At 42.1% G+C, this 23,385-nt stretch overlaps 1 protein-coding gene and 1 long non-coding RNA gene across 2 annotated transcripts; both read right to left on the bottom strand.

The window, feature by feature from the left end:
* Window positions 1-113: 113 nt before the first annotated feature.
* Window positions 114-21,111, bottom strand: LOC311603312. Its single transcript, XR_014781044.1, has 4 exons — window positions 20,317-21,111; window positions 19,554-19,769; window positions 16,481-16,573; window positions 114-2,114 (listed from the first exon to the last, which is right to left on the bottom strand). It is a non-coding gene; the product is annotated as an uncharacterized lncRNA (long non-coding RNA).
* Window positions 21,112-21,331: 220 nt separating this feature from the next.
* On the bottom strand, window positions 21,332-23,366 carry LOC311603309 (uncharacterized protein). The gene is made up of 3 exons (XM_084792341.1): window positions 23,092-23,366; window positions 22,157-22,215; window positions 21,332-21,920 (listed from the first exon to the last, which is right to left on the bottom strand). The coding sequence occupies exons 1-3, from the start codon at window positions 23,259-23,261 to the stop codon at window positions 21,781-21,783; spliced, it is 369 nt and encodes a 122-aa protein (XP_084648467.1). The 5' UTR covers window positions 23,262-23,366; the 3' UTR covers window positions 21,332-21,780.
* Between the last annotated feature and the right edge of the window lie 19 nt (window positions 23,367-23,385).

Below are 23,385 nucleotides of genomic sequence, written 5' to 3'. Positions count from 1 at the left end.
GTTGGTTGATTGAGAATATCTGATTAATAAGTGTAGAGTCGTGTTTGATTATAAGTTCTTAGTGCTGTGATTGGAGAGATGGCTCAGCGGTTAAGACCACTGCCTGCTTTTCCAAAGGACCCGGGTTCAATTCCCAGCACTCACATGGCAGCTCACAGCTATCTGTAACTCCAAGATTTGACACCTTCACACAGACATATATGCAGGCAAAACATCAATGCACATAAAAGATATATATGTGTGTGTGTGTGTGTGTATTTTTTAACACATGAGCATATGTGCATACACACAAATATATATAAATTCTTGGTGCTATTCAGGTGTGATGACCCTTTAATCCTAGCACTCTGGAGGCAGAGGCAGTGGATCTCTAAGTTGAGGCCAGTCTTAAAAAAAACAAAGAACAACAACAACAACAAAAAAAACAAAAACAAAAAAACAACGCTGAGATTGAGTCAGAAGGGTTGAGCCCACAAGTTAGCTTCAGATTCCATTTGGTCTCATCTAGTTAGTTTAGATTCATTTTGTGTTGTTCTTGCATGTGTACATACATCACCATGCCTGTGCCTGGTGCCCACAAAGGTCAGAGGAAGGCTTTTATCTAGAACCAAAGTTATGGGTGACTGAACCACATTGGTTGCTGGGAACTGAACCAGGTCCTGTTGAAGAGCAAAAAGTCCTCTTGACCACTGAGCCATCTCTCCAGCCCTCTTGACTAGAATGGTCATATTTTACTGTGGTTTTTGTATAAAAATCCAGCTTAATAGATGAAAGCTATTGTACATTTATAATTAGGGTAAATATTTTTGCTATAGTGATGAGTGGACCCTTTTATCAGTTCATACAAAACCCATTCCTTCCATACTGCTTTAATTAAAAGTCCTGGTTAGGGCTACATGTAGCACAGAGACTTATTCCTAGCGGTGCATTGTATGTCATGTACCAACACCTGTCAGTAATGCAAGTGTCATAACTAACGGGAGCAGGAAGAATCTGGATTCAGGTCAAGGATACAGGCTTATGTCAATAGTGTCCCATTCAACTCCTGAGCTTCCCAAAGCTTACCTGGTCATGGAGTTGAGATACTGGGTTTCCCTGGACTTGGAACCATTGGACCTGAATATCTTAACTACTATGTGGTCAACACAAAGTATTTAATCAATATGTCTATGTACTACATGTTACAACCTACGCATTTAGTCCATTATTGACAGGAGTGTTGGTTGGCACTGCCATCTATTTTCAGAGAGAGAAACAGACTATGTCAATATGTAAACTATATGTGTAGAACCATGTATTCTTAAGTGTTTTAAGCACTAATGGCACATGGGTTTTCTTTTACTGTGTTGCTATTACTTATAAGTACACCTAATAACCATTTTTATGTTTTGTTTTGGGTTTTTTGAGACAGGACTTCTCTGTGTAGCCTTGGCTGTCCTGGACTCAGCTGGCCTTGAACTCACAGAGATCCGCCTGCCTCTGCCTCCCTGAGTGCTGGGAACACAGGCACAAACCACAACGCCCTCATTTTTTATTTGTTTTTTGCTGTTTTGTTTTTCAAGACAGGGTTTCTGTGTAGCCTTGGCTGTCCTGTACTCTCTTTGTAGACCAGGACGGCCTCAAACTCACAGCGATCTGCCTGCCTCTGCCTCCTGAATGCTGGGATTACAGGTGTAGGCTACCACTCCCGGCTTTCATTTTTGAGTTTTTAAAAGAAACCTTTATTTTAGCAGTTAATATACTATATCATATCAATATTAAGGTCACCAGATGTAGCTGCTTCCACCCAGAAAAAGATAAGCAGATGTATCTTTTAAAAATTAATTTATTTTTAATAATTTATTCAGATTACATCCCAATTATCCACTCACTTCTATCTCCCGTTCCCCCCTCCCCTTTACCCAAGCAAAAGATTATCTTAACTATTAGCTGTTAAAAAAGCAAAGTGTGATTTTTGCAGCACTGTACTCAAAGTCTAGGTTTAATGTAGGGGCATGCTGTAACTGCTACTGAGGAATAACTGGCCTTTTGTGGAAAACATGACACATACAGACAGCATTCATTTTCTGATTGAGTAAATACCTTATGACCAGGAATCCTCTTGACATTGGCACCTGAAATGACAAAAAGCTTTTAAAGTATCGAATTTGGGCTACTTATGTGAAAAGATTTCATTTGGTTTGTTTCTGTTACTAAGTTTTTTGTTTTGTTTTTGAAACAGGTTCTATTTTTCTATATAAGCCCTGACTATTCTGGAACTCAGGCTGACCAGGCTTGCCTCCACCACACCTGGCCCTATTTCTATTACTTTTTTTTTTTTTTTGGTTTTTTGAGACAGGGTTTCTCTGTGTAGCCTTGACTATCCCAAGTGCTGGGATTAAAGGCATGTACCACCACCACCCGGCTCCTGTTTCTGTTCTTAAAAGGATCTAAAAAAGACAGAAAGAAAATCAAATTTAGATCGGTATCTCTGAAACAATTTCCTTTGTAAGACAAATGCCAAAATTAAATTTTTTTTTAACATATCACAATGCTGATAATATACTACAAGCTGGGCATGGCGGTACATGCCCGTAATCCCAGCACTCTGGGAGGCAGAGGAGGTGTATCTCTGTGAGTTTGAGACCAGCCTGATATACAAAGTGAGTTCAGGACAGCCAAGGCTAAACAGAGAAACTGTCTCAAAAACCAAAAACAAACAAAAAGATAACCAGAAGAAACTCCAAATGAAAATGTCTTAAATAAAACAAAGCCCCTCAATTTCTTCCACATCTTAGTTTTTAAAAAGAAAGAGAAAATGTCTTAAGTGTGTAATTTTCTAACGTTTCTGTTTGTCTTTTGAAATGTAATCCAGAGCTGACCTACATTTTACATTCTGGCACAACTCCACTCCCCATACTTAGGCTATTTTTGAAGAGGAAGACAGTTCTAAATACTCTCACAAAACCACTATAAAAAGATTTCGGAAACACCAAGGTTTCTCCTCACTAAATGCCCTTCACATGTTTACCATGAATCTATGTGTAACTGACCAGGTGGAGTGTCTAAGCATGAGTTGTTTGGGATCATACAAGCATGGCACCACACATTGTAATGCCAGCTCTCTGAAGGAAGGTGAGGTCGTCCGCCTGGGACAGAGAGTGAGTTTCAGGCAAATCTAGAAAATCCTAAATTTCTTGTTAAGGTACTCAATTAGTGTGATACCACTTATTTTTAAGAAGTACTCAGTACCACTGAGCATGTATAACATTGGCAATGATGAAATGTGTCGGGAATAATTCGGCAGTTCCTTACATAGTGTAACAAAGAACATATACCAGGAAGATGGTAAAGGTGCCAAGCCTTTGGAGGAAACAGATTGCTGGAGTGGTCCTCTGACCTTCACATGCATGCACTGGTATGTGTGTGCAGGTTCTCAAGTTGAATGATTCATAATGTTTCCTTCTAATGTGATATTTCATAAAAAGCAAAAGTAGAGTCACAGATCAGTGATTCTTGGGATGTAATGACAAAATTAAGCAAACTTACCTTTACATAGCAATGAAAATATCCTAGATCTTTTGATTATTGGGACAGGATTTCTCTGTGTAGCTTTGGTTGTCCTGGAGTTCACTCTGTAGACCAGATCGCCTTGAACTGAGGCTTCAAGGTATGCAGCACTACCTTAATTACGTTTAGTCAAAGGAGAAATCTGGGAAGTGTGCCTTGCAGCTTTTGCAGTATTTCACCATACCACAATAAGCTAGACTTCAAGACTTTAATATTCAGGAACTAAGTGAGTCACTGTTCTTTCAAATTAATTAGGTTCCTGAGGACCTAAGGTACATTTTATTGTAATTTTAGGCACAGTGGATAATCTGTTCTTAGTAAACCTTGGTTTACAGTTTAAGCAAAGATAGACTAGATGTTTCTTTTTTCTTTTTTGAGAGAGGGTCTTTCTTTCGCTGTTGACTTTGAACTTCCCAGATAACCACTTGCCTTTGCCTCTTGAGCAAAGTGCTGGGATTAAAAGTGTACTGTGTACCATCACACATGGCCTCATTTAAAAACATCTGCCTCTAAACTGGGTGGTAGTGATGTACACCTTAAGTAAGTCCCAGCATTTGGGAAGCAGAGGCAGGTGTGTCTCTTGAGTTCTAGACCAACATGGTCTACAGAGTCACTTCCAAGACAGCCAGGGCTACACAAATCCTGTCTGAAAAAACAAAAAACTACATCTAATTTGACTTTGGTTGACTAACAACTGTCAAAGCATGAAAGATTAAAGACAAAATATAAACCAAGTCTTATTTTATAAAATATTCTAAAAAGCCTTATACTGATGAAACTATTAGTTGCTATCTTGCTCCCTATAATTAGGCTATTTTTGAAAAGTTACAAGGGGGAAAAGATAGGCATTCAGTCTCATAACCTAAAATATCTTACCATCTTTGATTCTATTTATCTACTGTTTATTTAACTTGATCTGTATGTTATACAATAGACAATTGTATATTTATTATGCTTCATATATTTAAATATTAAAATCATGCAAAAGGGGCTTGGAGAGATGGCTCAGTGGTTAAGAGCACTGGCTACTCATCCAGAGGACCTGAGTTCAATTCCCAACAACCATATGGTGGCTCACAACTATCTGTAACATGTTCTGATGCCCTCTTCTGTCATCTTTGCAAATAAAGTGGTTAAATGTGGAGAAATGTCTTGAGTGGATGTAACAACTGTCAATGAAGCACTGTTTAGTCAATCAGCTGGGCAGGACAGGAAGTGGAAGGCGGGACTTCTTGGGGAGGGGCGGAGCCAAGTTTGACAGTTGAGAGGGAGAAAGGATATGGTTGACAGTTGATGGGGAAGGAGAGAGAAGTCTCTGAGGTTCATAGTGGCAAGTGCTTGGGGTCTGTATGTTATGAGGTTTAGAGTAGTTTGTTAGCTTAGGAGTAGATTTGTTATCAGTTTAGATTCTGCCTGGAGTACTGCTGGCAGCTCTAAAGTACTTTTCAGTCTCCCTGTGTCAGTTACTGTAACAATTATATACACAAATAAATCTTTTTTTAAAAACTTGCAAAAGTAATGTTATTTTTTGATCATCTCACCCATTTAAGAGTATATTAGTATGTTTATCTTTTGGGCTTATGAAGAATACATTTCTTTAAATTTATTATGTATACAGTGTTTTGCTTGCATGTACACCTGTATACCAGAAGAGGGCACCAGACCTCATTATAGATGGTTGACCTCAGGACCATTGCTTTCAACCTCTGAGCCATCTCTCCAGCCCTAGAACATTTTTCTTAAAGGGTAGATACTGGCAATCAAAGGAGATGGCTTAGTAGTTAAGAATGCTTGCTACTTTTTGCAAAGGACTAGAGTTCAGTTCCCAGCACCCACCTCAGATGGCTCACAGCTACATCTGTATCTAGTTCAAAGGGATCCAATGCCCTTTTCTAGCTTTCTTAGGTACCAAACATACACGGCAGGAAAACACTCATACATTTATAATAAAAACCAGGTGTTAGATATCACAGGTGTATGCCCTGCCTGTGTGATTAGTAATTATAAGAATAGAAAAACAAAACAGAGATGGGAGGAATGTATGCTTCCCAAACTGATTCTAAGGCCACCGACTTTAGAATTCTCTACAGACAACTGAACTCACCAGCTTTGAAATGGGCCTTGGTACTATATTTTGAATAAATACCTGATTTTTTTAAAAAAGCGTATTAAGGTTTTATTAAGTAAGTAGTTAAGGGGCCACATCACATACAGTAGTATGCATGCAACCTAACAAGCTAACCTGGGATTTGGGGGGTGGCAGAGCAGGAATCAGTGACAAAATTGGCGATTTCCTCACCCAAAAGACCATAAAGTCCAGTTGGGAAAGGAGGGAGCAAGTCTGACAGGGCTGTTTGTTGCTCCTGGGTTTTGTAATGATTTCCATGGAGCTTTCAATACCTGGTATTTTTAAATGCACTAATATTTAGGAATCACTGATTTGTCTTGTTCAAATGAGTTTGGGTTTAATGTTACTTTAGTACAGGCTTAAGCTAAGCACTATTGTAGAGAGAAAAATTCTCAGAAGAATTCACTGGACAGGCCTTTTGAGAGTTGCCAAAATATCAACTTACAGAGTCCTCATTAAGACACTGATTACTGTAGAGTTGGGGGTTTTTGTATAGTTTTAGTTTTTTTGAGACAGGATTTCTCTATGTTATCTTGGCTGTCCTGAACTCACTTTGTAGATGAGACTGGCCTCGAGCTCACAGTGATGTACTTGCCTCTGAATCTCAAGTGCTGGGATTAAAGGCCTGCGCCACCACACCCGGCCTACAGTAGAATATTGATCTGCCTTTTTGTTGCTGTTGCTATTTTGAGACAGGGTCTGTAACCAGGCGTTCCAAGGAGTAGGGATCCTTCTGCTTCAGCCTCTAGTAGTAGGATGACAGGGGAGCTAAGAATCATTTTAGAATAGGGACAAGAAAATAATGCTTTAAAATTTTTTATTTTATTATACATTGGTCATTTGACTGTACGTGTGTCTGTGTAAGGATGTCAGATCCCCTGGAACAGGAGTTCCAGACAGTTGTTATCTGCCATGTGGGTGCTGGGAATTGAACCTGGGATGTCTGGAAGAGCAGCCACTGCTCTTAACGCCTGAGCCATCACTCCAGTCCCCAAATAATGCTTTTTATAAATAAGTAAAATGTATGCTTAAACAGTAGGGGATTGTGGATATTTATGGAACAACTTTAACTTGATGAGAGAGTGGAGAGAGATAGATTGAGATTTTATAAGTACATTAGTAACTAGAAAAAGGAAGGGAGAAATATCTAGTAAAAATTAATAGCAAATAGTTAAAATACTTTATGATTCCACCTAGGTGTTCCACAAGAGTGTTATGGGAAATGTTCAAACACAAAGCATAAGAGGCCAGGGGACAATAAGGAGGAAATTATATTACTATCCAATAATGGCGAGAGGTTAAAAAGTACTTTTCTTATTTTATTGATAGTTAAGGAGAAAAAGTTTTGAGTTAAAGCAGACCAGGTTAATTTGGTCAAAGAAAACTTTACAGGGGAGCTTGGGCCCACCACTATAGAATGGCAAGTCTATAGTAAACAAGGCAAACAGGGTTTGGTTTGCAGCAAAAATAGTTCTGCTGACTTGTCAACTAAAAAGTAGTTGGCTAGGTGATATTAGTGTTAAAATGTGACAAATAATTGTTTTCTAACTCACCATTTCAGTTGCAAATGAACTTCACAATGACCTGTGACTCACATTCAAAAGATATCCCCAATTGAAAATGGAGCCCATTTCTGTTCAAATTAACCTATGAACTTGTACTTATTGTAAGTGGGGCAAATGTGGCTGAATCAGTTCTCACAAGTTTGTGGAAGCCTACTAAGCAGCACAGATCCCTCCTTCATAAGAAACATAATAATTCATTCACAAACTCAAACATGGCTGACATGGAAGGCCTAAAGGGCTGGCAGGCTGCACACTGGAAACTGGCAACAAAAACTTTCTCTTCCTTACTGGTAGTCTCATGACAAAGCTAAATGAAGCTTCCTGGAAAAAAAAATGGTTATGTTGGATAAATAAGGTGCTCTCCATTCTTCATCCTCCAGATACTTGGATGGCTTCCAAGTGAATTTCTTTCAGAAGTTTGCTTCCCCTAAAACCCATTCTTTTCCCTAAATGGAAATTTGACAAAACAGGAAGTACACAGCAGCACAGAGACGCAAAAATTGAGGCTGAAGAATTTACTGGGAACAGGCTAGTTCTTTCTGACTATGCAATAAAATGCAGAACTTCAAATCTGGGGAAACCCAGTAGATTTGGTTTCAGTATCATGACACAAGAAGTAAGAAACAGGAGACGGCTTTACATTACATAAAAATAACTTTTCCTGCCTGCTCTGACCAATACACTACCAGAGCCGTTAAAAGTATGTGGGCACTGGAAGCACCTTACAATTTGATATAGAAATTAAGAAACATGAATTTTTTGAAAACCAGAATTCTCATTTGGCTTGAGAGAAACTAGAGGATATTTTTTCATTACTAAAGTATTTGACGTAACAAAATATAAGTCCATAAGTGGGCTGTTAGCCTAAAGGCCTTTCTAGGTGCAACTGATTTCTAACAGTTAAAATGGTATAACTGGGTGGTGGTAGCACAGACTGTTAATACCAGCACTTGGGAGGCAGAGGCAAGGGGATCTCAGTGAGTACCAGGACAGCTGTGGGTACAGAGAAACCCTGTCTTGAAAAACAAACAACAACAACAACAACAATGACAGAAAACCCCAAACAAAACCATCATTAAACATTTAACAGCATCGCAATACATCAGAATCCCTGGTAAGTATTAAAAAAAAAAAAAGAAAGAAAGAAAGAAAGAAAAAAGAAAAGCCAACCAGGAATGAGACTGGTTATATGGAACACACAACTTCAGTGTAATGAATATTTTGTTGTTGTTGAGACAGCATCGTTATAGAGCCTGCCTGGAGCTCACTATGTAGACCAGGCTGGCCTCACAGAGAGTAGCCCACTTCTGCCTCCACTACAACTATGTTCTTCTCTCTCACTTGGGACATCTCCTGTTCTAGCCAAACGAGAACAACTAGAACCTCCGGCTTGGTTACAGAGCACTTTCCTATGCCCTACACGGCCAGTCCCTTTCCCTTAATAAAACTAAGGTAGGTGGAACACTAAAACTTTTGAGAATTATTTTCTATGTAGTAAGAACACCAGCAACTTTTACAACTACTAAAATTATTCTGTCAAAGTCTGGTATTTCTGATTCTCAAGGGTTCTTAAATTTTTAGAGACAGACGGACTAAGAAACATGTTTATAAATTCCAACTGAAAAAATGAGGAGCTAGGTTAGAACCAAATATTAATAGCTGTAAACACCCAGCCCCATGAAACAGTCTTAAAGTAAACTTTCATCCTGCGATGCATCCCAGGACACAGCCAGTGAGTACATGCTTCTGATTAGAACACACACCGTATTTATCAAATCCAGGGTTTCTGAATTAGGATGCTAATTCAGTAACATTGTCTTCTGGAACTACTGTGAAAATCCTGTGAATTGAATATGAACACATTTACCGTTGTGTGCACGTCAGCTGAGAAGGCAACCAACAGTAGCCTGGCCCCTCTCTCCACCACAGGGCCAGATTACGGCCTTGACCTGCTGAGCTATCTCACCGGCCCCAGTTCTGGTGGTTTTTCAGCTAAGATTAGATCTCCCTTCTCTCCCCCTCCGACCCACCCCTACTTTTTTCCAGACAGGGTTTCTCTGTGTAGCCTTGGCTGTCCTGGACTCACTTGTAGACCAGGCTAGCCTTCAACTCACACCAATCCACCTGCCTCTGCCTCCCAAGTGCTGGGATTACAGGCGTGCACTGCCATGCCCAGCTAGCCTTGTCTCTTAAGATCTATGAGTGCATACTACAAACCTAGTATTTTAACTTACTGCTCCATTCCCAGCATTCTCACTTTTTCTAATTCTCAAGGCCAAATCTTGACCAATTTCACAGCAATCTGGGATCAAGCAAATATCTTCATAAAATAAAATCCAATGCAGTTCTTATTATTAGGCCTAGTTTCATGCATAGAAGCATTAAGGCATTGAGATTAAGAAAAGAAAAAAGCACCGACGTGGTGTCCTAGTTTGCTTTGTTACTGCAATAAACACCCTGCAAAAGCAACTTGAGAGGAAATAATGGAATCAAATTCAGCTTCTACTTCTAGACACAGTCCACGACTAAACAAAGTCAGGGCAGGAATTCAAACAGGAATGACGCAGAAACCATGGAGGAATGCTGGCTCACTGGTTTATACTTAGCTAGCTTTATGAAAAAGACTAACCAGAGAATGGTAATGCCTACAGTGGACTGGGCGCATCTACAGTAATGAGCAATCAAGAAAATTCCCCACAGACATGCCCATAGGCCATCCTGATGGAGGCAATTCTTAACTGTTTTTATTTTTATTTTATATGCATTGGTGTTTTGCCTGCATGTACGTACATGTAAGGGTGTCCAATCTTGGAGTGACAGACAGTTGTGAGCCGCCGTGTGGGTGCTGGTTATCGGACCTGAGTCCTTTGGTAGAGCAGTCAGTACTTTAATGGCTGAGCCATCTCTCCAGCCCAGCAATTCTTTTTGATTTGCTTTCTTTGTGTATAAGGCAATTTTTCAGTTGAAATTTTTTTCTTTTAGGGTGACTCCCTAGGTTGACCTTAAAAATTAGCCAGTACAGAGAGTGAGATTCTGAGACACGTGGCCTATATCCAATTAATGGCAGAACAAACAAACAAAAACCAACCTTCAGTCTTCATCAAATTTTTCTCACAACTTACTAATAGCAACAATAAAGATCTGAAAAAATCATCTATTATTCAAAAAGTCCCTTTGATATAGTATCTTAAAAAAAAAAAGAAACGATCTAATAAGAATTCCTAATGTGAATATTCTCAAATGTTCTACCCCCTGAATATTATTAAGTATTACTTAATTCCTCAAGTGATTTTATTTTTATATGACTTTTATTTTTTAAAGCATAGGTTGGTGTGTGAGCTCATGTGTGGGTGCATGTGGAAGTCCGAGTTTGAAACCTACAGTGTTATCCTTAGGACCATCAGCCACTTCCTGTGAGGCAAGGTTTTGCACTGGCCTGGAGCTCACCAATTAGGCTAGAATGGCTGGCCAGTGACCTCAGCACCTCTACTCCAGTGCCCCGGGAAGGGTATCAAGTCCTGCTCCCACAAGCCCCTAAGCACGACACTTACAAAAGGACCTGAATTGCCCACAAGTTGAAACCCATCCTCTAAGGTCTTTGGGTCGCGGCCATTCCAAATCTATGTGAGATACGAAGAGCAGCTTTCCTCCTTCCACCTGTCATCTCTTCAATGACAGCTCCTCACCATCTATGTCTAAGCAACAGTTGCTTAGGTTGAGTTTTCCATGACAACTTCTTCAGAGGTAAGTAAATAGTGGGAAGCCAATGAATTTTGGTAAGCGGCACTGCACTTTGGTTTGTTGTCTGGTTAGAGTATCAAGAACCCTTGCAGTTTCACTGGTTATAACCTCAAATACTTCTTGTAATCTGATGACATGATTTAACAATTACATGGTGGGAACAGTGGTCCCAAGATCTGCTCCATCCTTCCTTGGGCTTGGACCATAATACTGAATGATACATTCTGGGGCTATTATCTTTCTAATTCCTGATCTGTAACGCTTGTTGCTTTGTGTTCTCCAGTCCTCAATGCCTGCATTCCTTCCTGTTCACCTCTAAAGGAAGGGGCAGCACAAAGAATGACTGGGTGTGGATGGAACCCAGGACACAAAAATTGAACTCAGGCCCTCTGGAGGAGAAGTGCCCTTAACCTCTCTCCAGCCCCTTCATCTGTTATACTAAAGTAATATTACATCTTTTAAGTCTCCCCATATGATGATAATGGGAGGAGGGCATCCATAAAGGAGGGAATCTAATTTTTAAGAAAGTAACAATGATTCCAGCTTAAGTGTATCTCTTGACAGTTTGCTTTAGCTGTAGCACTGTAGCTTCAATGTCGGATTCACCTGCTCCACCAGCCCAGAGCCCGGAGGGCCTTATGCCCTACTTAACATGCAGCTGATCTTTAACCCATTAGCCACCAGCCATACAATCTTGGCCACAAACACACCTGATCCTGTAGTGACAGAGATTCCAAATCGAGGGATGATCTTTCAGAGGAGTCAGGCCACTTCATAAGCCTTTCCCATGATTAGGAAAGCCTTCCACCCAGCCTGAGAAAGTGCACATAAAGACTAACAGGTATTTGAAGCCTCAGTCAGTCCTGTGAGATCCTAGGGAGGTTGTAGGTCTGTCACAAGCTATTCTGGGTACAGGTTTCACATTGCTCACACACTGACCAGGCTATACTGAAGAGTGCAGGAATGTTATGCTGACCCAGCATAGAGGTGACCTGGGCTCTGTGATGGAATTGTTTCACAGCAGGGTGGTGGTTTTAGGCCTTGCTCTTCTCATGAACTCACAGGAGATAGCTTCCATTTTCAGTCTCAAGTGGTTGGGGTCCCATCTGGCTGACGGATGTGAAATAGTACAGCAGTTAAGAGCTATTGACTTATTCCTTAGGAAGCTACTAGCTTTGCCTCCTAGACTGCTTTATGATTTCCTGGGAAACTGCAGTACCCTCTTCTGGCTTTCCCAACAGTGTACAATGGCCAATCATTCAGGCCCTTTTCTTTATATAGGGCCCTGTGTACATGGAGTGAGATGAAGGTATAGAGCCTGTATGCATGTCGATGCTCCAGGAGAAGTTAATGCTCAGCAGCCAGTGGGAAGACTAAATTCTGCCATTTGTGCTCAAGTCCCCTTGGTCAGGTTTGGTGGCAGTGGTGGGAAGTCAAGTGTTACTATAGAATAATCAGTAAAAGATTCACTTTCCTTGACAAAGCTACTGCCATCAATGAGATAATCTACACTGAGGCCTTTACAGGCTGGTCTGTCCGTTAAGACTGGCCAATGAAAAATACCTCATTCATGACCTCAATGCAGTCACGATCTGGTCCGTCTAGCCCAGTGGGTATCAAAGTTGAGGGGTTTAAGTTTTTTTGGTTTTTCGAGACAGGATTTCTTGTAGTCCTGGCTGTCCTGGCCTCAATTGTAGACAAGGCTGGCCTCGAATTCAGAGATCACCCGACTCTGCCTCCCAAGTGCTGGGATAAATGGCATGCGCCAGCTTTTTGACACATCAAAGTAATACCTGACCATTCTGGCATTGGTGGGCCAATATTGACCCTTACCTCCACTTAAATCATCCTACATGAGGCCACATGGTTAAATCCTGACACATGGTCAAGTTTGTCAGCCTCTGCCACTAGCAGTACAATTGCTGTGACTGCTTCAAGGCATGGTGGCTAGCCCTGAAAACCAAGAGTCTAGCTGTCAAGGACCCAGCATCTAAGTCAAGAAGACTACTGTGGCATCGGTGCATTCATGCACATACAAAATCAAAGTCCATGCTATGTTTGGGAGCTCTTGGTTGAGATTTTCCCCACAACAGTAGCTAAATACCCTGGAGGTCTTTGTAGTAGTACTGGTTGGACTCTGACTGCTTTTGAACCTGAATATATGAAGTTAAAATAGGCAGCTCTGGGGTGGTTTCTAGTGAAAGACTCTAGTAGCCTCAGGGGAACATATGGCCTCAGATGAAGCTTTGGCAGCAGCAGGAGTAGATGGCACAAGTGCTGATGACACTGGCAAAAAGGGTACAATTCAGGAACTGAAGAAATGGTTCAGAGGTTAAGAGCACTGACAGCTCTTCGAAAGGACCTGAGTTCAATTCCCAGCACCCACATGGTAGCTCACAACCATCTCTAGTGTGATCTGATGCCCCCCCCTTTTGGCATACAGGTTTACATGCGGGCAGAGCACTGTATACATAAGGGAATGGATCTGGGTATCCAGAGTCCCTGGGACACCTCTCAACACTTCAGTGAAACACACACTTATCTACATGACGAGCAGAGAGGAAAAAGAGGATGAAGATGAACTTTTGTTCCATTCACTACTAGCCCTCCTCCCCCAGGAGGATATATTTCAGGTTCCTTAGTCTTAGCAGTTCACAGCTGGAAATCCCAGTACTGGGAGCCCAGTAAGGCCCCCTGGAGTGAGGGTCACCACTGACTCAACTACTGCTTTGGCCTGTGTCACGTCCCTTGTCTATGTCGTTCAAACATTTATACATTTCTAGCGCACCATTCTACCTTGAGCCACCGTAGAACTCCAACCTATATCACACTACTTGGCCAAGTCTTAGGGTTCCAGGTGATTAGGCTGCTTTTTTGGTTCCTGAGGTTCTGCTGTGCTCCAGGGGTCTCTGTGCTGACAAGGACGGATGGGTGCCATGACTCACCCTCCCTCCCCCCAGTGAAAAGGAAGGTGAAAAAAATCCCCATCACCAAATCCCAGACAGAACCAAGAGATGTGGGACTCAGAACAAAGAGACAGGACACCAAGGCTTCAAGAAAACATCTTTATTTGTAGCAGCACTGACTAGATTGAACTGGTTACAGTTTTAATATGATTTTTGTTTCTTTGTTTCCTACTCACAGCAACATGCCATTGGCTATTTTAAAACCATATGGCGAGATCCTGAAAGTGCTAGCACGTAGAGGGCTGCTTGGGTAATGTAGCAAGGTTACATAAGCATTTTGGCAGAGAGTTGGCCACATGGTGATCTCCTTTTCTTCCTCTAAGGTCTTTGGGAAGGCTTGCTAGCCAAGTGCTGAGGCTAAGTGACTGTTAAGTGCTTAGCTCTAAATGGCTAATTTATATAACCCCTTCAAGGCTCAGGGTACACGACAGAAGAGGCTGAAAGAATCTAAGAGCCAACGCAAGCCAAGAGATATGCAACAGTGATCTGGCTGTCGCACCCTAGAACTCACAGTAGCTATGATTTCCTCTACTCAAGATCCTGTTGACAGGATGGTCTCATGGGGCCTCCCCTCCTAACACTTACTGCTTGATGGGGGGGGGGGGGTGGATAGTCCCTGGTAAGGTACCCATGTCATTGTAAGCAAACTCAAAGAAAGTGGACAGAAGAGGAAAAACCTCTGATGCGGGCATGGACAAAAGGACACAAGTGAAGCGGTGATCACTGGGCGAAGAAGGGGGAAAAAAGACATTAAAATGAAAAGAATAAAAAAGCCAGACACACTGGCACACACCTTTAAGTCCAGCACTAGGGTCTCAGGGAGACTAAGGCACACGCCAGTCCTGGCTAAATAATGAGACCTTATCTTAAAACCAAACCAAAACGTGTGTGTGTGTGTGTGTGTGTGTGTGTGTGTGTGTGTGTGTGTGTGTTAAATGAAAGATTAAAAAATGTGTATGACTTATACAACTGAGAAAACAAATCATATAAAAATATTTTACGCTGCGTGTGATGGCCAATGCTTTTCATCTTAGCATTTGGGAGGCAGAGGCAGGTGGCTTTCTGTGCATCTGAGGCTAGCTTGGTCTACAGTAATGAGTTCCAGGCAGCCAAGGCTATAACATAGTGGGACCCTATCTCAAACAAAAGGCAGCAACAACAAAAAATAAAAATTGTCTTTAACTTACGTTCATACTATAGGCTCAAAGCCACTTAAAACTCTGTAGCAACTCTTTTGACAACACAAGTCTTAACTTTCTGACCTAATCTTTTGCCAGACATGGTTCCTAACTGGTTTACTATCTGAAATAGCTTTTCTCAAACATTCTTGTTCACAACCTTCCATTTGACTCGAATGACTTTTAAGATCATTATTCTTAAAAAGCCTTCATCGGGGGCTGGAGGGATGGCTCAGTGGTTAAGAGCACTGGCTGCTCTTCCAAAGGTCCTGAGTTTAATTCCCAGCAACCACATGGTGGCTTACAACCATCTGTAATGGAATCTCATTGATTGCCTCTTGTGTGCATGAAAACAGATCCCTCATATAATAAATAAATCTTTAAAGAAAAGCCTTCACTAACATCCATGTTTTCTGCTGCTTCTTTGACTTGTTTCATGGTACTGAAAATAAAATGGAGGGCCTTGTGTGTACATTAATCTGCTCTACAACCCAGCTACGACAATCCCTCTGTTGTGCCTGATTACAGGACGGTCCCTCCGATGTCTCTAGAGCTGACTGTATGTGAAACTTCACTGATCTTTTCACCAGGAGCCACTATTTAAGCCTTTAAAACTAACCAGCCAGATATGATGGTCCTTGCCTTTAATCTCAGCACTCAAGGGGCAGAGGCAAGAGCATCTCTGAGTTTAAGGCTAACTTGGTCTAGAGAGGGAGTTTCAGGACAGTCAGAACTATAAAGACAAACCCTGTCTCAAAAACAAAAAACAAATTATTCAGGCCCTTTAAAGTATTTAGATTAACTTCCTATATTTAGGTTATTTATTTTATCCACAGTAAAACATGTGGCATACATCTTTGAAGGAATGCCATTAAGTAACGCAGATCTAATCCATATCCTGAAATATGCTGTCATTCTAGTTTCAATTATTTGTGAATGAAAAGCATCATTCAATTGGTCCTAGAACTAACAACAAAGTCCACAAGGGCCAAAGATCATATTGACATCCACAAAGATGCTACAGGGTATGCTTTAAGTAGCAACAACAAAACTGGTTCTGGCTTTTGAACCTAGAGCCCTGTATACACCAGGTAAAGCACTCTTAAATCAACACCTATAGCTAAAGTCTGATTACAATCATGTAATCCCCATCAATTCCCCGCCCCACCCCACCCCCCAAAAAAAACCCCTCAATCAGAGCAGCTATATTCAACCTAGCCATCAATTCTACTTCTCTACATATCCTGATGCTTCTACAAACAAAACTGTTTCCAACAATTTACACATGTATGCACATGTACACGCAGGTAACATGGCCGATCTCACTTGCTTAAGGATGAATTAATTACATACCAGAACCCAAAGTTTTCAGACCATGTAACGAATCCCAGGTCTTTCAGAACTGGAGCACCTTGGTCTTTTCTCATCACAGAAGTCAATGTTATTCTGAAAAACAAAGAGTCCTTTTAATTTTAAGCGTGTTTTAAAGATCCAGAAAACACACTTATTTATAAAAAATTATTCCGCCCCGGAATATTCTTCATCAATACAAACTTTTTACATCAGAATTTTAGAAGAGTAAAAGGATCAAATAACACACACATACACAAATGTTCAGTGTTCTGTGATAAAATATTAAATACTACTCAAAAAAAGTGGAAGCAAGGCATCATAGGGTTTGCATATGAAGTAATTCCCTCGACTTGGAGACTGTGAGGCAAAGTCCTTTGAGCCTAGGAATTTTGAGTCTGACCTCAGAAAAAAGTAAAACCCTATCTCAAAAAACCAAAACCATGTAGATGGGTAGGACATAAATAAATAAACGTCTGTCTGTCCAGAGCTGAGAAACTGACCATAGGGAGGGGTGCTTGCTGCTAGGCTGATGCCGTGAGACTAAGCCTTAGAGCCTACACGGTAGACGGAGAGAACCAACTGTCTCCAGCTCTCCCCTGACCTCCGTCTATGTACCATGGCACATACACACAAGCCCCTGAAATAAAAACTGGGGGAAAAAGCATTAAAAAAAATCTTGATTTAACATTTTAGTAAAAAAATACCAAACAGGTCAGCTAACTACATTCTCAAAAAAAATCTTTTTTTTTTTTTTTTTTAAGACAGGGTCTCTCTGTGTAGCCTTGACTGTCCTGGACTCACTTTGTAGACCAGGCTGGCCTCGAACTCACAGCGATCCGCCCGCCTCTGCCTCCCAAGTGCTGGGATTAAAGGCGTGCGCCACCATGCCCGGTCAAAAAAATCTTATGAACTACTCTTTCAAAATAGTTTATCATCACTTATTAAATTTTGATAATTTTGATTCTGTAGAAAATATTATTAAGTTAGGTTCATAAAATTCATTACAAAGGTATAATTTTATGATAATTTTTTCATTTACATCTGACACAATGATCCAGTAAAAAGGTCTTGGGGTAAGTATGTTGATACATTCTTTTGTTGTTTTTGTTTGTGAGACAGGATTTCATTAGGTAGACCAGACTGGCTTCACGGCCTAAGCTTACAAAGTTCTGGACGACAGGCATGCATTCCCAGGCCCATCTGATCTTCGCTCGCTATGGGCTTTCTCATACTGTATGTACAGTGAGCACATGAGGCACCGAGGCCAAAAGGCTGATGCTGTCAGGTGTCCTCCTCTATCACGCTCCACTTTTATGATTTAAGACAGGGTTTCTTGCTGAAACTGTAAGCTCACTGACTGGCTGCACCAGCTGGCTCTGGAGGCCCCAGGGACCCTCCTGCATCTTCTCACTGAGCAATGGAGCGACAGGCATGCCCTCCACCTTTTCTGTTGTTTTGTTCTTTGTTTTTTTGAGACAAGGTTTCTCTGTGTAGCCTTGGCTGTCCTGGGCTTGCTTTGTGGACCAGGCTGGCCTTAAACTCACAGTGATCTGTGTGCCTCTGCCTCCCGAGTGCTGGGATTACAGGTGTGCACCACTGTGCCTGGCCTGCACCTACCTCTGTATATGCACACCAGAGATTTGAACTAAGGTCCTCATGTTTGTCTGGCAGGACTTTTATCCACTAGGCCATTTCACCCTGCCTAAATCTATGTATTATTAACAATAAAAAAAATCAGTTAAATTGTAATATTAAGTTTAAAGATCAACATAGGCTGTTAGAACATCTTTAGAAAAGAATTTGTTATAGTACATACACCATAATAAGATATAGTACATCTTATCACTCCACATATATACATGTATGCAAATATACATACATTTATGTTTATACATATACCAGGTGCAAAATGATCAAGAGTGACTGAAAACAGTTGCTGCCTTTTGCAGACAGAGTCTCAAACTAGCATAATTGTCAAGAAAGTGGGTGAGAAATATGCAAATTGTCCTATAAGGCTACCAAAGTCCTGAGGGGTCAAAAACAAGGAGACCTACTTATGAAGAGAGTGGGGGAGATGTTAAGGAAGTAAGTTTTTCGTAAGCCAAAATGTCATTTTCTGTGTAGCAAAATGTTTTAATGTAGCAAAGCCTCTACTACTCCCATATGAAAGCTTTTGTGTGTGTAGCTTGACTATGATGGTTCTGCAGGTGCAGTAGGGATAAACCTGCAGACTTCACCAGCTAAGAAGCTGAGGCAGGAGACACTTAAGGGCCTGCCCAGGGAACACAGTAAGACATGGTCTAAGCAGGGAGGGAAAGAAAAGCAACTCTATTTGAATAAACAACAGCAGCAACAACAAAATCACAGCAAGTTTTTCTCATGATCACTTCTGAAAATATACTCCATAAAAGAGTCAGAGCGTCAAAAACCAAAAAGCCTCAAAATTTTAGCCACTAGTACTGATTTTTAGGCACAACACTTTGGAAAGCACACATGAGTTATCATGGCAATCACAAACAAATAACAGGAAAGCTGTCACAAATTAATAAGCATCGGGCTGAAAGAACAGTTCACTCCAGGCCACCTGCCTGTCATGCTACCCAGGGGCCTGCATTCAATCCCAAGTAAAATTTTACATCATGATTCATCTATCCCAGATATCCACGGAATGTACTTTATAGAGAAACTACTTCTGAGGTTCCTAATGTTTTTCTTAGTAAAAAAAATTAACAAAATGAACACAACTTAGCTTTAAAAGAAAAATCACCTTAAAAAGTATTCTGGACAGTCATTCATTTTTTCTTCCTCCCATCTGATTGTATTTTCCTGTATTTCTTTAAGGACTTTTATTCAATTCCTTCACCTCTTTAGATTATATTTTCCTGAATTTCTTTGAAGGGTTTATTTTCCTCTTTTAAGAGCTCTATCATTTTCATAACCTCAGATTTAGGATGGTTTTCTCAAGCTTCAGTTGTGATAGTATTTCCAGGGCTTGCTGTGGTAGGATGGCTGGGTTCCAGTGGTGTCACATATGGCCCTGGGTTTTGTTTACTGTGTTCTTACACTGACTGACCTCCAGCCATTTAGCTGTCTATGTGCCAGCAGGCCTGGTGGTTCTTGATGGTTGTAGGTCTCTGGCATTGTAGGTAGAGCTGGTGGTCCCAGATGGCAGCAGAGAGCTCTGATGGTTGCCAGTCTCTGGGATTGCAGGTAAGACGGGGCTTGGTAGTTCTTTACGGCTGCTTGTCTCTGATGGTTCTGATCTTTCCATTACGTAATAACTAAAACACTAAATGTATAGAGCAAGGAAAAAATATTAAAAACTCCAAACCCCAAAAAGAGAAGAAAAGAAAAAAGCCAGGCATGGTGGGGCACACCTGTAATCCCAGCACTTGGGGAGGTAGAGGCAGGCAGATCTCTGAGTTCAAGGCCAGCCTGGTCTACAAACACAGTCCAGGACAGCCAAGGGAGACAACCCCTCCTCTGCCCCCCAAAAGTATATATCCACAAGGGTTAGGGGCTGACTAATGTATAAAAGGAGGCTTATCAGAATTATACTAGACTTCTCAACAGAGACTTTAAAAGCCAGAAGGGCCTGGGCCGAGGTCTTGCAGACTCGAAGAGACCACAGATGCTAGCTCAGACTACTATACCTAGCAAAAATTTCAATCACCACAGACGGAGAAAACAAGATATTCCATAACAAAACCAAATTTAAACATTATCGTCTCCTGCCCTACAGGAGAAACTAGAAGGAAAACTAATGCAAAGGTAACTACATCCAAAAAAACAGGAAATAATTTCACACCAGCAAAAAACAAAAGGGAAGTACTCACATGCATCCTACCACCACCAGTATCAAAATGACAGGAATCACAATCATTAGTTATTAATGTCTCTCAACATCTCAACATCAATGGACTCAATTCCCCAATAAAAAGAGACAAGTTAACAAAGTAGATACAGAAAGAGGAGAAACTGTGGGCAGGGGCATCTCAGTGACAAGCTGGAGACCTAAGTCAGGGTAGGCTTCTGGGAGGATGAGGGGGACTCTACTAGAGACTCCTAGTAGCAGGAGCCATGGAGACTGAAAATGCCACTTCTAACAAGACAAGACTCTTAATAGAGAGAAGGGAGCACCAACCTACCCACAAAAACTTCAACCCCAAATTTACCCTGCTTCCAACTGCAGGGATAAAGATAGAGCAGAGATTGAGGGAATGTCTAACCAATACCTGGCCCAACCCAAGACCAACCCCATGGGAGAGAGCCAACCCCGACCCTATTAGGAATACTTCACTATGCTCGGCAGATAGGAGCCTAGCAGAGCTGTCTTCTGAGAGACTCCACTCAGCAGAGGTTCGAAACAGATGCATAGGGACTCTTGTGGAAAAGTGCAGGGAAGGAGATAAGGACCTGAAGGTGACAGGAGCTCTACAAGAAGACCAAGAGAGCTAACTAACCCGGGCCCGGAGGGGCTTGTGGAGACTGCAGCACCAACCAAGGACCATGCATGGACTGGACCTAGGTCCCTACACAGATGTACTTGATGGGCAGCTCAGGCTTCATGTGGGTCCTTCTAGTAAGAGGAGGGGTGGGGTGGCTGTTCATGTATGACACGGACTCTGTTGTCAATTTTTTGATCACTTCCCCCTGGAGGGACTGCCTTGCCAGGCCACAGGGGAAAAGGACATGCACAGTCTTGATGTGACTTGATGAGCTGGGACAGATAGTAGGAGGGGAAATCTCTTTTTGTGAGGAATAGGGGAAGCGGGGTAGGGGAGAGGGAGGGAGAGTGGGACTATGACCAAGATCTAAAGTAAACAAATTATTAATAAAAAAAAAAAGGCGTTGTGAATCTTGTGAGTACAGAATAAACTTTATTATACTTTGGCAGACAGATTGCAAGAGATTTTTGTTTGATTTTTCATTAATTTTCCAATGTACGCTGGCATTAATTATGTATGTCTAAAACTTGACACCCCATGCCCACCCCTAACAGGGTTTCTCTGTGTAGCCCTGGCTGTCCTGGACTTGCTTCGTAGACTAGGCTGGCCTCAAACTTACAGAGAGTCACCTACCCCCATTTCTGGAGTGCTGGGATTATAGGCATGCACAACCATGCCTGCCCTCACTTCTCTTAAAATATAAAATGACAACAGAAAACAAAAAGTCTTCAATCCTAAGCACTCACTAATCAGACTGACCTTTCCCAACAGGCTTTTAAATCAGAATGGGGGGGGGGTGTCAAATCATGAATATATTCAGATTCTGACTTATGACATTGAGCGTCTAAAAGTTCAGATGGAAAAGCTGGACAGGGTGGTGTTATGACGCTGAGGCAGGGACGTGAGCTCAAGGTCATCCTTGGCTACCTTCACACTTGAAAGCCAGGACAAGGTCAGACCATCTTGAATTAGCAAAATCCTGTCTCCAAAGTCTAGAAAGAAGAACACTCCAAATAGGTGAACTTAAATACAGACGATGCCCTTGTTGGGGGATTTTTTTTTCCAGGAATAATACCAGGAAGCTAATTAAACTGACTCATTTGAAAGCCTGAACAAAACACCTTTCAACAACCACTCCCACAGCCTAGTATTTAGCTGAGGTCCACAGAAAACCTCCCTGCACACACCTGCCCCGATTCACACCATATCAACAGACATTAGGACTCACCTCTGTGATACTTTGGGTTGTCAAGGGAGGGGGGGTTGTCTGTTTTCTTCAGCACAACTCTAAAATAACAAACGAAAATCTCTGGTGAATTGTGTACTCAACTCTTTTCTAGTTTTGAGCATTACTAAAACCAAGCAGTAAGACTGAAAGCAAATAGTTTCGACTTAGTAGAACTGGCAAGACACTTGACAATCTTAATAATTAGTTTTTGTCTCATTTAACAAGGCAAGGTGCTAACGACTGGTCTACCCGATCGGGAGAATCCTTTCATCCAAGAAATTTTCGGTCCTTCCAGAACCACAACCACTTTCTTTGAAAATCAAAAAAACAAAACAAAACAAAACAAAACCACACAGCATAGGCTTCAGGCAGTGACAAGAGGCGCTTGTCTAAGGTCACAGTGGCAGCAGCGTCTGTCCTGGCAGGTACAGCCAGAGCTTCCATGCTTCCTCATAGTTTCACAGTTGGAGGAAATACCTCTTCTCCCCACGCAAGACGCTTCTAGAAGCCACACCTCCTCCGCCTTAACGAAGGAGGCTGCCACCTTAAGTCCCCTGGCGTCTTGGACAGCAAGTCAGTTTCCGAAACGCATTTCAAGGGGGAGAAAAGGTTGTTCCGAGAGGAACGGTGTCTGTCAAAGTTCTCCATCAGGAGAGCCTCAGTAAGCTACACGTGCGCCCCCTCCCCGGCCTCGCCCCCTTCCTCACAGCCACCTCCCCACCCCCCTTCCCCCGCCCCCTATCCACGCTTTGCCGCCGGACAGCTGCTCCATGGCTGCCCTCGCTTCCGGTGCTCAGACAGCTGCGCCACCCCGAGGCCACCCGGTACCCGGAGCTTTCAACAGGCATCTCGGCCGACTCCGCCACTGCGCCACCCCTCGCTAAGCGTTGTCCTCGAGCGAATGGTAAGCCGGTGCCGCGCAGAAACAAACCTACCGGAGAGACTCCGCTCCCTTCCCTCCAGACACAGAAAATGGGATGAGAGATGCGGCTGCTGCCGCCGGGACAAAATGGCGCCGGGAAACCGGTTGAGCGCAGGCGCCTGGGGAAGACCCGGCTCCGCCCCCGTGCAAAACCCTGGCCGCAGTTCTGGATTCGGTTTCCATGGGACACGCCGCCGCCCAATCCCCGTGCGGAACTGCTCTTCCTGACCCCTCCGCTCTCCAATCAGTGCTCAGCCAAGCACATCCGGAGTCCGCTCCTCCAATCACTTTTTTGGGCTCTCTTACT

The sequence above is a fragment of the Acomys minous genome (assembly GCF_964271855.1).
Source record: "Acomys minous genome assembly, chromosome: 8".
NCBI lineage: Eukaryota > Metazoa > Chordata > Mammalia > Rodentia > Muridae > Acomys > Acomys minous.
Note: the sequence above shows the minus strand (reverse complement) of the source record. Positions and strands in the feature narration are given on the sequence as shown.